General features: G+C 39.0%; 1 protein-coding gene across 1 annotated transcript; it reads right to left on the bottom strand.

Moving 5' to 3' along the window:
• Nucleotides 1–3,573: 3,573 nt before the first annotated feature.
• Nucleotides 3,574–8,062, bottom strand: LOC113305651. Its single transcript, XM_026554669.1, has 6 exons — nt 7,635–8,062; nt 7,036–7,424; nt 5,076–6,925; nt 4,793–4,813; nt 4,297–4,694; nt 3,574–4,120 (listed from the first exon to the last, which is right to left on the bottom strand). Exons 1-6 carry the CDS (start codon nt 8,060–8,062, stop codon nt 3,574–3,576), a joined length of 3,633 nt encoding a protein of 1,210 aa, XP_026410454.1.
• Nucleotides 8,063–13,528: the final 5,466 nt, after the last annotated feature.

Raw genomic sequence — 13,528 nt, 5'->3', positions numbered from 1 at the left:
TTAGTAATGCACGGAAAATTCCAGGAGGAAGAATATAACATTGATAGAGCAGCTCGACAAATGGGTCTCGATCAGTGTACTCCAGGTTATCGGATGAATAAGCCATCAGTTGAGCATTTGAAGGCTCACTTAGATTGCACACACGTGTAAGGAAATGATTACCTGTTTCCTTGTTTCGACCGAGCTACTTATATAACTCCAGGTTATATGGACTTCTGGCATCAACAACTGGAGCGACTGCATAAGTTTGTGATGGATGTTAAGTCTCTGGTACGAGAGTTTCCTCCTCCTGACATGATTGCTGAAATACCAAGATTGAAACATCTTTCTAGTGGTGATAAGAGAAAAACGCCTCCGGATTGTTCACAGGCAAGTTTTCTCCTTATGATTTTGGTGAATGCATGATAACCACATCTTCATTATTTTGCTGACTTTGCTGTAGGATGGCCATGTTGTGAGATCTCGAACTCATGTAGACTTCTCAGAATTTCAAGAAAGTCCCCAGGGTGGAGAAAACAGGAGTAGGATGTCTTATAGGATGATACCGAATAATGTGAAGCTCCCAGCCGCTTCTTTGGTGAGTTGTTAGCACTTCCCTTATCATCGCGATTTTCTTGTCCGTATAATTAGGATCCAAAAATAGTATTGTTAATTTGTTTCAGAATTTTTCTCCATCGGTCATTGACGTTCTTCATCTTGTTTCTATACGAACAATCCAGGAATCCAGTACCGATGAAGAGGTTGATGTAAGTATCCTCTTTTGTGCAAGTGATTATGGCATTTCCTTAAATGAAATAATGACAATTATTGTTGACTCCTCCAGGAGGAGATTTTCGTGGAAAGCCAACACGGTCAGGCTGTTCATTCGTCTTCAAATAGTGGTGAGAAAGAGAACCTTCAAGAATTGGGACCGAATGAAGGTAATGGTGCTCCCAATATTGATGCCGACCATATTAATCCTTCGAATGACTTGGAAACCCCTCAAGTAAGTATCAATATCATACTATATTCATAGAAGTATAATATTTCTGATTTTTGAATGAATGAATGAGAATCCACATGAATGAATGAAAAATTTTAGTGAAATACGTCACCAGAAACTTCAGAACTCAATCTTTTAACAAAAATAACATAAAATCTTCATCCGATGTCGGATTTTAGCGATCTACCCATGTATTCTTATGCCCAGGAAATTTCCAAGCTTTTGAAAAGAAGATTTTGGAGTTTTGAGCAACTTTAGGGGCCGAAATCAGTGAAGCAGTAAACTTCTAGGAGACTTTCATGAATTTTTCAGCTGGCATGTAGTCCAATGTTTTGGCCACAACTCTTTACTCGTTTATCCAATTTCTATGAAATTTTGACATGTTTTAGAAAACATCCATACAAAGATAATGGTATATGATTAAACATTAGATTCCTTAGAAGTTTTTCCAAGTTCTTCGTCTTATACAGGGCAATATAAAATCTCTTCAGACGAGCTTGTTGAAAAACGTGTTTTATGACTTCCACACTATTTTCTCATGTCTTGGATGTATAATAAAGAACTTAGATAGTGTTATTTCACTTACATGCTGGATTTTATGATTGCCTTTGGTTTCCATGCTTGAATTGCTCTAATCTCATGTAATCTTCGTATTAGGTACCAAATGCCGAAGTTGAGAATAATGGAGCGAATGATGATTCAAACCATATGGTGAATCGAATTGATGTTGTTACCATATCTGCACATCAATGCCATGAGAATATTTCTGTTGAAGTTGTCGAGGAGAATTAGGCTCAAATCATCGTTACTTCAGAGATAGAAGCAACCAGACTCAGAATGGAAGAAACTACCCAAGAAACTGCTTCCACAATTGCTGAAGCCGCTTCAATAATTGAGAACCGCATAATAGTGCATGAATACCATAATGTAGGGATTGTTTGTGATCCTCCATTCGGTGAGTCACTCCCATATCACACATCAGTTGGTGGATTTAGCGTTCCTATAGGGTATGCTGATATGTATGAGAAATTGTGGAAAATGTATGGTCACATTGTTGTCACCAAGGATTCGAAACGCAGTTACTTGTTGACAATGCAAGTAGGAACTATCTTGCGTGTCATAGATGATATACAGACCAGGGAGAGAAGTACTGTTACTCAAGATGTACTCTTTGATTGGGAGTACAATTTGAATAAATATGAAGAACTCGGCTTTAACTTGAAGTGGCTTCGTCAGAGGATCAACATCATCAGGGATGCAGTAGAGAACAATATACCCTTCACCAGTGATGTTGTGGTGGAGAAAATGACTAAGATTGTTGAATTGACTAAAAAGATGGAGTTGGAGAAAGCATCCTTGCAAGTCTTGGAGAATGCAGAGAAGCAGAAATATTACTTTGCCGGCTTCCTTTAGTTTTCCTTTCCATAATCTCTTGAACCTTGAACTTCTAAGAGATGTGAGATTTTATTTTGGTTTCGACTTTTTTGATTGGTTTCGAATAAGTGAGTAATTGAGGATTTTGGAACTGATAGATATTTTCTTAAAATAAAAGAACTTTGATAGATTGCTGAATTCAAATACTGAATGCAAGAATTGCAAACTCTTGGAGGAATTGAAAATACATGTGAAAGCAAATCCTAAAATGAAAACGTTAGGTGTCTCGAGGGTTCATTCCTTGAACATAAAACACCTTGGGACGTTGAATGTTTCATGCGTCAAAAGCCTTTAGTCAATTTTCGTGAATCACTGGCACACTTGTCTTGCTTTTCATGTTAGCCAATTTGTAATATCCTCTAATAGCTGACTTAGCAATCATAAAAGGCCCTTCCCAGTTAGAGGTCCTTGTGGAATGGATATTACGCTTAGTTTCCTTGAGAACTAAATCCCCTTCATGAAATTTGTTAGGCTTGGTTGCTCGTTCCTTGAATATCTTCTGCTGGTTCAGAATTCCTCGTATAGTGGGATTCCATGTTGGTGAAGTTTTCCAATCCTGCGGCACATGTGGACTCTCACGCAAGGGAGAGTACCTAGGATATTGATTATCGTGCTCGGTCATTATTCTAGAAATGACCGTGTCAGTAAAATTCAGTCCCCGGACCAGGGTAGCATATTTGAAAGTTGATAATATGGACGCATGAGAGGGAATAAGACTTGCCTGAGTACGGAATATTTTGACGAATTCATGTGCGCTCTCTTCAGGTTTTTGTGCAAGTCCTATCAGGGCTTGAACTTTCTCTAGATGCTCAAATGATGGAGTTTCTATAGTGTATCTAGTACAACTACAAGATGAATTTTGGATAACAATGGTAGAAAGCTACCTTCTCTCTGATGAACAGAGCCTAAACTTTAATTGAAGTCAAATTTGGTTTTCATTCTATAATTCAGGAGAGAAGAATGATTAGCCTTTAATAGACCAATCCTTAACAGTTACATCAACGGCTAGAATAGAATCATAACTCAGTGCTAGACTCGAGAAGGAACCCCTAGGATTAATACACCCAACTCAACTTAGTTATACCCACTCACTAGTTACTCAGAATTATAAGGTATGTGGAATGAATACCCTGTGATCATGACACTGCCCCTCCCATTTAGAAATCCTTGTCCTCAAGGATGGAATATGGAAATTGAGCTTTGATGTGAGCAGCATCCTCCCATGTTGAATCAGCTGGGTCTGCATTGCACCACTGTACTAAAACTTGGGGAATCTGAGAAGATCCTCTAACAGTAATTCTAGTATCTAGAACAGCTACAGGTTCAATCACAAACTGGCCTGCATGGTCCACCAAAGGTAACTGAGCTGAAGTAGTTGACTGCAAGCCTATTTTCTTCTTCAGCTGTGACACATCAAAGACTGGGTGTATCCTAGACCCCACATGAAGTTTCAACTTATAAGCAACCTCCTCAATTCTTTGTAAAACTTCAAAAGGGCCAAAGTATTTGGCAGATAACTTGAAATTCTTTCTTATAGCCATTGAAGTTTGCCTGTAAGGCTGAAGGTTCAAGTACACTAGATCACCAACTGCAAATGTCATGTCAGATCTCTTTTGATATGCAAAAAATTTCATCCTACTCTGTGCTTTTGACAGTTCTTCTTTAAGTAATTGCAGCATAACATCCCTCTCCTTAAGTAATTGTCTACAGTGGCAACCGATGTAGCAGTAGGAATAGGGAAGATCAAATGAGGTGGAGCATACCCATATAAGGCTTGAAAAAGAGACATCTTCAAGCTGGAATGATAGTTGGTGTTAAACCACCATTCGGCTAAGGCTAACCACTGGACCCATTGTTTAGGGTGAGAGCTTGTCATGCACCTCAAGTATTGTTCAACACAAGCATTGGTTCTTTCAGTATGACCATCAGTTTGTGGATGGTAAGCAGAACTGAGTTTCAAGGTGGTACCTAAAGTCTTGAATAGTGCCTGCCAGAAATTGCTGATGAAGATTTTGTCCCTGTCACTTACAATGGAGCTAGGAAGGCCATGGAGCTTAAATACATGTGCAAGGAACTCTTTAGCAACTGTAACAGCAGTGAGGGGATGGCCAGGAGGAATAAAGTGACTATACTTAGTCAGTCTATCCACAACCACTAAGATAACATTCTTCCTAAAAGACATTGGGAGCCCTTCTATAAAATCAAGAGAAATGTGTTGCCATGCAGTGTCAGGTATAGGAAGGGGTTGAAGTAGACCACCTGGAAGTGAGTTTTCTCCCTTATTGCATTGTCACACATCACAAGTGGTGAGAAGTTGAATGATATCATTCTTCATATTTGGGCAAAAGAAGGATGTTCTATCCATGTGGTAAGTACCATTGATTCCAGAGTGGCCTCCTACAACAGAGGCATGTAAGGAATGTAATATATAAGATCTGAGTTCAGTACCTGAGCCAATATGTAGTCTCCCATTGAACCTTAAGAGGCCTTGTGCATAAGAATAATTGCTCTGGTTAGGAGTGACAGTGAGTTGAGTAATAAGTTTTTGTGCTGTTGGGTCTGACTCATAGCTGGCATGAATGTCTTGAATCCATTGTGGTTGAGATAAAGACAATGCTGAGGAAGAGGCAGTTGGTCATCTTGATAATGCATCAACAACCTTATTATCTAACCCTTTTTTGAACTTGATAACATAGTCAAAACCCATCAATTTGACCAGCCATTTTTGTTGTAAAGCAGTAGACAAATTCTGATCCAGTAAATACTTCAAACTTTGATGGTATGTATGTATGATAAACTGTTGGTTGCTTAAATAGTGTTTCCACTTTTGAACAGCCATAACAATGGCCAAAAATTCTTTCTCATAGGTAGATAAGGCCAGTACCTTAGGACCCAATGGCTTGCTGAGGAATGCAATGGGTTTACTATTCTGCATAAGTAAAACACCAATTCCCCTTGAACATGCATCAGTTTCTAGAGTAAAGGGCTGACAAAACTCAGGTAAGGCCAAAACTGGTGCAGATGTCATGGCCTGCTTGATGGTGGAGAAGGCAAGAGTGGCAGCATCATTCCAAGAAAAAGAGTCCCTTTTGAGCATATTAGTCAGTGGCTTGCAGATGTTGCCATAATCCTTAATAAATTTTCTGTAGTAACCGGTAAGCCCCAAGAATCCTCTGAGTTGGTTCAGTGTATGAGGTTGTGGCCAATTAACCATTACAGCAACCTTGTCAGGGTCAGCAGCAACACCATTGGTAGTAATGATATGACCAAGGTATTCTAGTTGTGGCTGAGCAAAGGCACATTTCGACATCTTTGCGAATAAAAAATGCTTCCTTAACAAGGATAAAGTAAGTTGAAGGTGTTCTATGTATGCTGAAATGGATGGACTGTAGACTAAGATGTCGTCGAAAAACACAAGGACAAACTTACGGGGATATGGCTGAAACACCTCATTCATGAGTGCTTGAAAGGTTGCAGGGGCGTTAGTAAGCCCAAATGGCATAACTATGAACTCGTAATGGCCTTGATGAGTGCGAAAAGCAGTCTTGTGAACGTCAGGTGCATAAACCCGGATTTGGTAATACCCAGAACGAAGATCAATCCTGGAAAATACCACAGAACCATTCAACTCATCCAACAATTCTTTAATAAGAGGAATAGGAAATTTATCCTTGGCCGTAATATCATTAAGCTTTCGATAATCGACAAAAAAATGCCAAGTACCATCCTTCTTCTTGACTAAGAGAATAGGAGCAGAAAATGTGCTATGGATGGGTTGGATCACTCCACTAGATAGAATTTCAGAGACCAATGACTCCACGACAGACTTATATATAAAGGGGCATTTATATGGTCTTTGAGAAGTGGGGTTAGACCCATGTTTTAGTGGAATCTTGTGGTCAAGTGATCTAGAGGGTGGAAGGCCAGTAGGCTCTGCAAAAACATCTGCAAATGTCCCTAATAATGTAGAAACTGCAGGTGGAGGTGTGAGTATAGGAGTTGTAGAAATAGAGAAAAACTGGGGAATTAGGGCTGGAGTATTACTCTTAATAAACTTCTTCAATGAAGATCCACTAATCATGCTTAGAGAAGGTTTAGAAGTGATACCCTGAAGTGTGATATGGCTGCCTTGATGTAGAAATAAAATGTTCAATTGACTGAAGTTGAATGTAACATCATCAAGTTGGCGCAACCAATCAGCTCCTAAAACAATGTCACAACCGCCAAGAGGAAGAACTCGTAAATGTGCAGAGAATTGATGGCCTTGCATATCCCAATGTAGGTTGTGGCAGATACCTTGACTGAGAGTGCTATCTCCATTAGCAACTGTGACAAGCATTTGTCTAGTTGGAGAAACATGTAGACCCAACTTTGAAGTTAAATTATCATCAATGAAACAATGAGTGTTTCCTGTATCAATAAGGATAATGACAAAGTGCTTATTAAGATGACCAACAATTCTAATTGTGTCAGGGGCATCCCTGTCAAGGAATGTAAAGAAATCTCTCCCTGAGAATCAGGAGTTGAAGGAGAGTCTTCAGAGACATCTTCAGTTGATAATGATTCATGTCCTTCAAGGTCCTCATCAGCAATCAACATAAATAGTTGTTGACTTTTACATCTATGCCCTTTTCTGTAAAACTCATCACAATTATAACAAAGCCTTTTGTGTTTCCTAACCTGCATCTGTGCACGGGTGAGTCGTTTAACAGGAGGGAGAGATTTGTCTGAGGATGTTTTAGTGGGTGTAGTAGGATGAGTCACAGTGGGGGATGATGATGATGCAGTGTGATTAGTAAATGTGGAGGATGGAGTAAAAAAAGGTTTGATAGTAGATGGTGTGTGGGAAACAGAAAGTGGTGAGGGAGCAAATGGTTTCGAGAAGGATTTAGTTGATTTATGCTGGTGATGCATGGAAGCTTGCTGCAATATAGCCAAGTAAAAAGCTGCTGCATTATTATCAGGTTTAAACATTTGCACCATAGTACGGATCTCCTCTTTTAACCCACTAATGAAACTCAAGGTATAAAAACTCTCAGAAAAAGAAGGATTGTTAGAAACCATGAAACTTTTATAATGTTCCCAAAGATCATAATAATCCTCAACACTGGTGGTCTGGTAAAGTTTATTGAAGCTACCTACATAATTGTCCTGAGCAATATCCTCAAATCGAATACATAAATCCTCAACAAAAGTACCCCATGGAATGAAATTTTACCCTGTTGGTATAAACCACAGATCTACGGAAGAGTCGAAGTGAATAGCAGCAATATCAACACGTTCATTATCAGGAATATTATGTAATTGGAAGTATCTTACACATTTGAGAGCCCAACCACGGGGATTTGTACCATTGAATCGAGGAAAATCTACTTTAGGAGTAGGAGAGAACTTACGATATTCAGTATAAGAAAGATTGTGAACCAGCTTCTGAAAGCCTGAAATTGAATTTTCCAGATTTGTTTGAGGAGTCTCAGATGCAGAAGGATCTGGAGGTGAATTCGAGTTCGGTGCAGCCTCAAGTAACCCAATGATAATGTTCATCTTAGTACTTAGATACTGGATTTCAGATTTAATCTCAGTAATTGAATCGGTGTGTTGAGAACTGGTTGATGAAATCTCTTGAAGCTTTTCTTTGGTGGCCATGGCTACAGGTTCCAGGATGGAGTCTGATACCAATTTAGTGTATCTAGTACAACTACAAGATGAATTTTGGATAACAATGGTAGCAAGCTACCTTCTCTCTGATGAATAGATCCTAAACTTCAATTGAAGTCAAATTTGGTTTTTATTCCATAATTCAGGAGAGAAGAATGACTGGCCTTTAATAGACCAATCCTTAACAGTTATATCAACAGCTAGAATAGAATCATAACTCAGTGCTAGACTCGAGAATGAACCCTTAGGATTAATACACCCAACTCAACTTAATTACACCCACTCACTAGCTACTCAGAAATTACAAGGTATGTGGAATGAATACCCTGTGAACATGACAGTTTCCTCAATTTCTTCTGAGTCAGAGCTTTCTTCAATATAGAAATGTGCAATTGAAGGTGTTGGAGTTACCTTTTCAGCATGAATCCATGTTCTTCCAAGTATCATATCATATCCTGGGTCCTCCCTAATTATGTGGATTTTGGTTCCTGCCCAGGTTGAGCCAGTTTTTATCTTGAGAATGATGTAACCATAAGCATCCCAGGAGATTCCTTCATGATCTCTGACTAAGACAGGAGCATGAGTGGATTATTGTCTGGTGATGCCTGCAGCTCTGAGAGTTTTCAAAGGGATGATATTGACAGCAATGCCAACATCGACCAACGCTCGCTTGAATTCATTTCCTTTCAGGTGCACCGTGGTGAGAAGTGCCCAGTTGTACATCTCTTTGTCAGTGACTGGAGGTTCATGGAGCACTTCTGAGATAGATAGACGTTTCTCAGACATTATATGGTTCAAAGCCGTGAACATGTCCCCTCTTTGAGCTTTTGACAGATAAAGCAATTCGCAGACATGCTCGATCAATGATTGAACTGCTTCTTTGACTGGCTATTTAGAGAGTGTAAAGGTTCTGAATGGGAGATGATTCTTGTGTACTCCTTCAGTCCCCAGTTTTCCTGAATCAACCTTTTCCTTGAATATGCATTTCAGAGTTCTGCAATCACTGGTCAGATGACTGACATACCTATGAAAGCGACAGTAACGCGGATTCTCCACTTCCTCGTTTGTCGGCTCTCTCCTGATGGGAGGTAAGTTGATCGCACCATCTTGGATCCAGACTTCCAATAACTCGATCGCCTCTTCGATATGGAAAGGAAAGTCTGGTACTTCCTGATCATTCTGCTGATGACGAGCCAGCGCTTGTGTGTTTCGAGTTTAGTTGTCCTTCCTTGGTGCTTTCGTAGACGTTGGAGAAGCATCCTTATGTTGCTGCGCATCAACTTTCCTTTTGCTCCCTTCAGCAACATTCACGGAAGGTTGAACATTGTACTGTTTGTTGATCAGGCGCCTGGTGTTGTTTCTAATGTCTCGCGGTCCTCGTCTTTGACGGTTTTTGTTCTTTCCAGTAAGGATGGAGCAGTAGTTGCTGATTGCTTGGATGCTTCATGGAGCTCTGAGAAAGTCTGGAACCGGAGATTTTCCAATAAGGCTCTATAAACTGGGATCATCCCGTTGATGCATAAGTCCACCAATTGTTGCTCCGTGATATTAGGGTCATGGAAATCCAAAGCTTGAAGTCTGAACCTCTTCGCATATTCGTTATGATGTTCAGTATTCTTTTGAGCCATTCTTCCCAAGTCAGAGAGAGTAATCTGCTCGGATACGAAGAAGTATTTCTTGTAGAAGGCATTAATCATTTCTCCCCAACTAGCGATGCTCCCAGGTGCAATGTTGTTGTACCGGGTGTATGCTCGGCCGGTCAGAGATTTAGAGAATTCTGTCAGATGGACGACATGGTTGTGTTAGGGCTCTCCTAGTGCCTCCAGGAATCGAGAAACGTGTTCTCGAGCGTTCCCTGTTCCATTATACAATGTGAACTTTGGAGAAGTATAACCTTTCGGGAGAGGGATCCTTTGTATAGCAGTAGGATATGGAGGTTGATGACGATGGACAGATGGTGCCTTGTCTTTTCCTCAAGCTTCCATGAAGCGCTCCAGATCTTCACGAGTAATGAAACCTGCTGACTCCTTCTGTGGTGGATTTTCTGCAGCTTTGCAGGATTCATCATAATCCACCATATGGATTGGTGAAATTTCAGGGTATGTTTCTCTGGATTTTCCTTTCTCCGACCCTTCCTTAGTTTTCTCTGAAACTTTTTCGGTGAGAGTTTTAAGATAATTGCATAGTTCTTTCTAAGTAATGGCCATATCAGTTTGATTTTTGGCGAGAACTTCTTGAACTTTCATGAGATCATCTATGGTCGGCGGATCTTCTCTGACTTCCTCGGGATGCCGGCCTAAGAGAGGATAATTTACAATGTTGGTTTGAGGAGGAGTAGTTGTTAGAGCATAGCTCGATTGAACCCACCAAGCGTTGGTATGTCAAGTTTGGTTGTCATATTTTAGTGAACCAAAACTCATTTAAAGAGTCGCTTGATTATGTACTAGAGTCAACTTCGTATAGGTTAGCTTGAAAGTATTAGGATATGAGACATTACAAGTATTGTGAAGACTAGAAGAAGTGAAGAAGTAAGGAGCTATAACGACAACATCATCCTTCCACTTGAGGTTAGTGATATTTGACTTGAACTTTTTCATTCCCTAACGTATCTTTCAAGTCATGCATATTGAAAACATAACTGCGAAGCATGAATGATTACACTCTAGTTAGACGTAGTATTGAGGAATACAATACGAAGTATAACACTTATCTTTTGAATTTAGTATATAAGACATTGACATAATTGTTTGAATGCTATTGTGATTATGTATGGGTATCAGATAAAGATTTCATCCTAGAAAACAATTTTTTACATTAGTTTAAAGGAAGTAAATTCAAGAACTTGTTTCGTAAATCTAAAGGGAAATATCTAGGCTTATTGGTATTGTTATTTATTGCATATCTTTTGAACTACCAATATGTGTGATTAGTATAACCGCTCATGACTTGTTTATATTCTTGGTAAAACTATTCACAAGGCCTGACTTTTGTATTGGTATGACTTTTATTAGTGAAACCTATCTTAAGTAATCACCTGAGATGGTATGATCAATTTAGTATTATAGGTATGAACAACTCTAGGCAAAGGGGAACCGATCCTATGAAGAGGTGCAACCGATCACAGGAGGGGAATCGATCCTTCTAAGAGGTGCAACACGGTTTTAGTAGATGGGGGAACTGATCCTATGAACATGTGCAACAAGTTTTTAGTGAAAGGGGAACCGATCCTATGGACATATGCATCAAATACAAGTAGTTACCCTAAGTATGTGGGGAACCGATCATAGTACCTAGTCAACCGAATTTTTGGAAAGCTAGTGTGACTATGCACAGTACTCACATGGAGGTAGAATCGAAACTTGTTTTGGTAGAACCGTGAAACCCATGATTTGTGATTGAGTGTTCTTAATCAATCACATAGTTTTTGAAAGTCAGATGAACCAAATCTAAACTCGTTTGGAAGTGTGGCTAATCGGTTTCAAGATTGTAAGTATGAAATATGACTTACAATTGATGTCGACATACTTTGAACATGTGCAATAACGCTTATCTTTTACTGTTCATATATATTCCTTAATAGCTAAAGAAAAAAATCCCGGATCGAAAAATTAAGTTGAGAGTCTTTTAATTAAGGTTTTTAATTTTATTTTTGGAAAATGAAAATTGGTAATGTGGTTTTACTAATTGGAGATTTTTCTAAGATATTTTCGGTCAATGTTTGGACAAAGCATTTCCAGGAATTATGGAAACCGAATCTGGAATATATTGCATATCTTGAGAATATTTTCGGTTTTGGAAATTCCTTGGTGTCCAAACTTCCTTGGTCTATAAATACCAAAGTTTGCATTTCTAGCAAACTAATCCTCAGAGCCAGCAAAACTACCTAGTTGTGTATTTACTGGTGGAGCCGCCTATTCGGAGAGGAAAGTAACCTAATTAGGCGAAATCTATTACGGTCGCTCAGTTTAAAGACTTATTTGGGATTGAGAAGCTCTATTAGTACCGTTGGTGGGAAACTAGATAATTGCGGTTTATTATTAGTTTTGATTGATTTGATTGACTAATGGTTGTTGAACTCTGATTGCACCTAGTTTGTTTATGCTTGAGAATCTTCTCTTCTGATATAAGGTTCACTCAAACTAGATCAGAGTTTCGACAGGGATATTTAGACTGTTTGTAGATCTAAAGACGTTTTGTGATAATCCATTGTTTACAGACTCCGTTCTGTGCGTGATTGATCACAAGAGATTCAAGTTGATTGTGTGCAGGTGCTGATTGAAGATCTAAGAAGATTTGAAGACAAATAATACTTTGAAGATTTATGATTTGGGTTCATAATCTTTGGTGTGCACAATACTTGTTTCGGTTAAAGAGGATCCAAATAATCAGTTTATCCTTATGGTAGATTGGTTTGATTAGTTGAGTAGATCGGCATCAATACGTTTCTTTATGATTCAAAGTATTGATTGCAAAATCTAGACGATTACTTCGGTAATTATTAGTAGACCGATCTAAGGACCTGACAAAGGAGTTTATTGAGATAAACGGAAGAGACTTTTGTCGAACTCACATCATTTGGTTGAAAAAAGTTTCTACCAAACAGATTTGTTGTTCCTTTACTGTTTGGAATACGAACCAAAGGAATTGTTCCAAGTATGTGACTTATTACAAGTTGGAGGCGTGGGGATACAGACGAAACTAGGTGAACTATAGGTTTAGTTGCTTGGTCTCAACTATAAGAAGTTAGTTTGATTTTGTATAGCGGCTTATTCCTGAGAGTATTCAATTCTTGACAAGGTCCCGGGGTTTTTATGCATTTGCGGTTTTCTCGTTAACAAAATCTTGTTGTGTCTTTTACTTTTATATTTCCGAAATTATAATTGTTTTTATTACAATTAAAGTAAATTACACAAACTTTAATTAGTATTTACTTGATAGTAATCCTATTGTGTTTGGTTAAGTCCGAACCTCTTATCAAGTAAACATACTTCGTTGTTGTATTGTCTCGATCTCGTATCCATAAAAGATCACACGAAGTGCGAACCGAATAGTTGTATTGTCTCGACTCAGTCCATAGACAATCAGAGAAGGACTTATAGGTGGAAAAGTTTTAGATTGAGGTATATTTGGGTACCCTCGTCTTTTCAGTAGTATCACCACCATTGTTGGAAGCAGGAATGGTTTCTGGATTACCATCATTGTTATTGTTTCTAGTGCTAGCGTCATTTACATTTGTAACTAACCCAGACCTAAGACCAGCCATCTTGCAAAAATGTTAGATTGTAACCGAGAGAATGATCTCCCGATTGGTCGCCAATCTATAGGTGGGGAAAAACGATTTGATGGTTTTTTAGGAAAGTGAAGAGACGATCGAGCGGAAGAGACTCCTCAACCGAGCAATCTGCCTAACCTCACACATATGCACTGCACGGGAGTGCTTTGAGTTCGAGAGAT

Source organism: Papaver somniferum, chromosome 8 (assembly GCF_003573695.1).
Source record: "Papaver somniferum cultivar HN1 chromosome 8, ASM357369v1, whole genome shotgun sequence".
Classification (NCBI taxonomy): Eukaryota; Viridiplantae; Streptophyta; class Magnoliopsida; order Ranunculales; family Papaveraceae; genus Papaver; species Papaver somniferum.
Note: the sequence above shows the minus strand (reverse complement) of the source record. Positions and strands in the feature narration are given on the sequence as shown.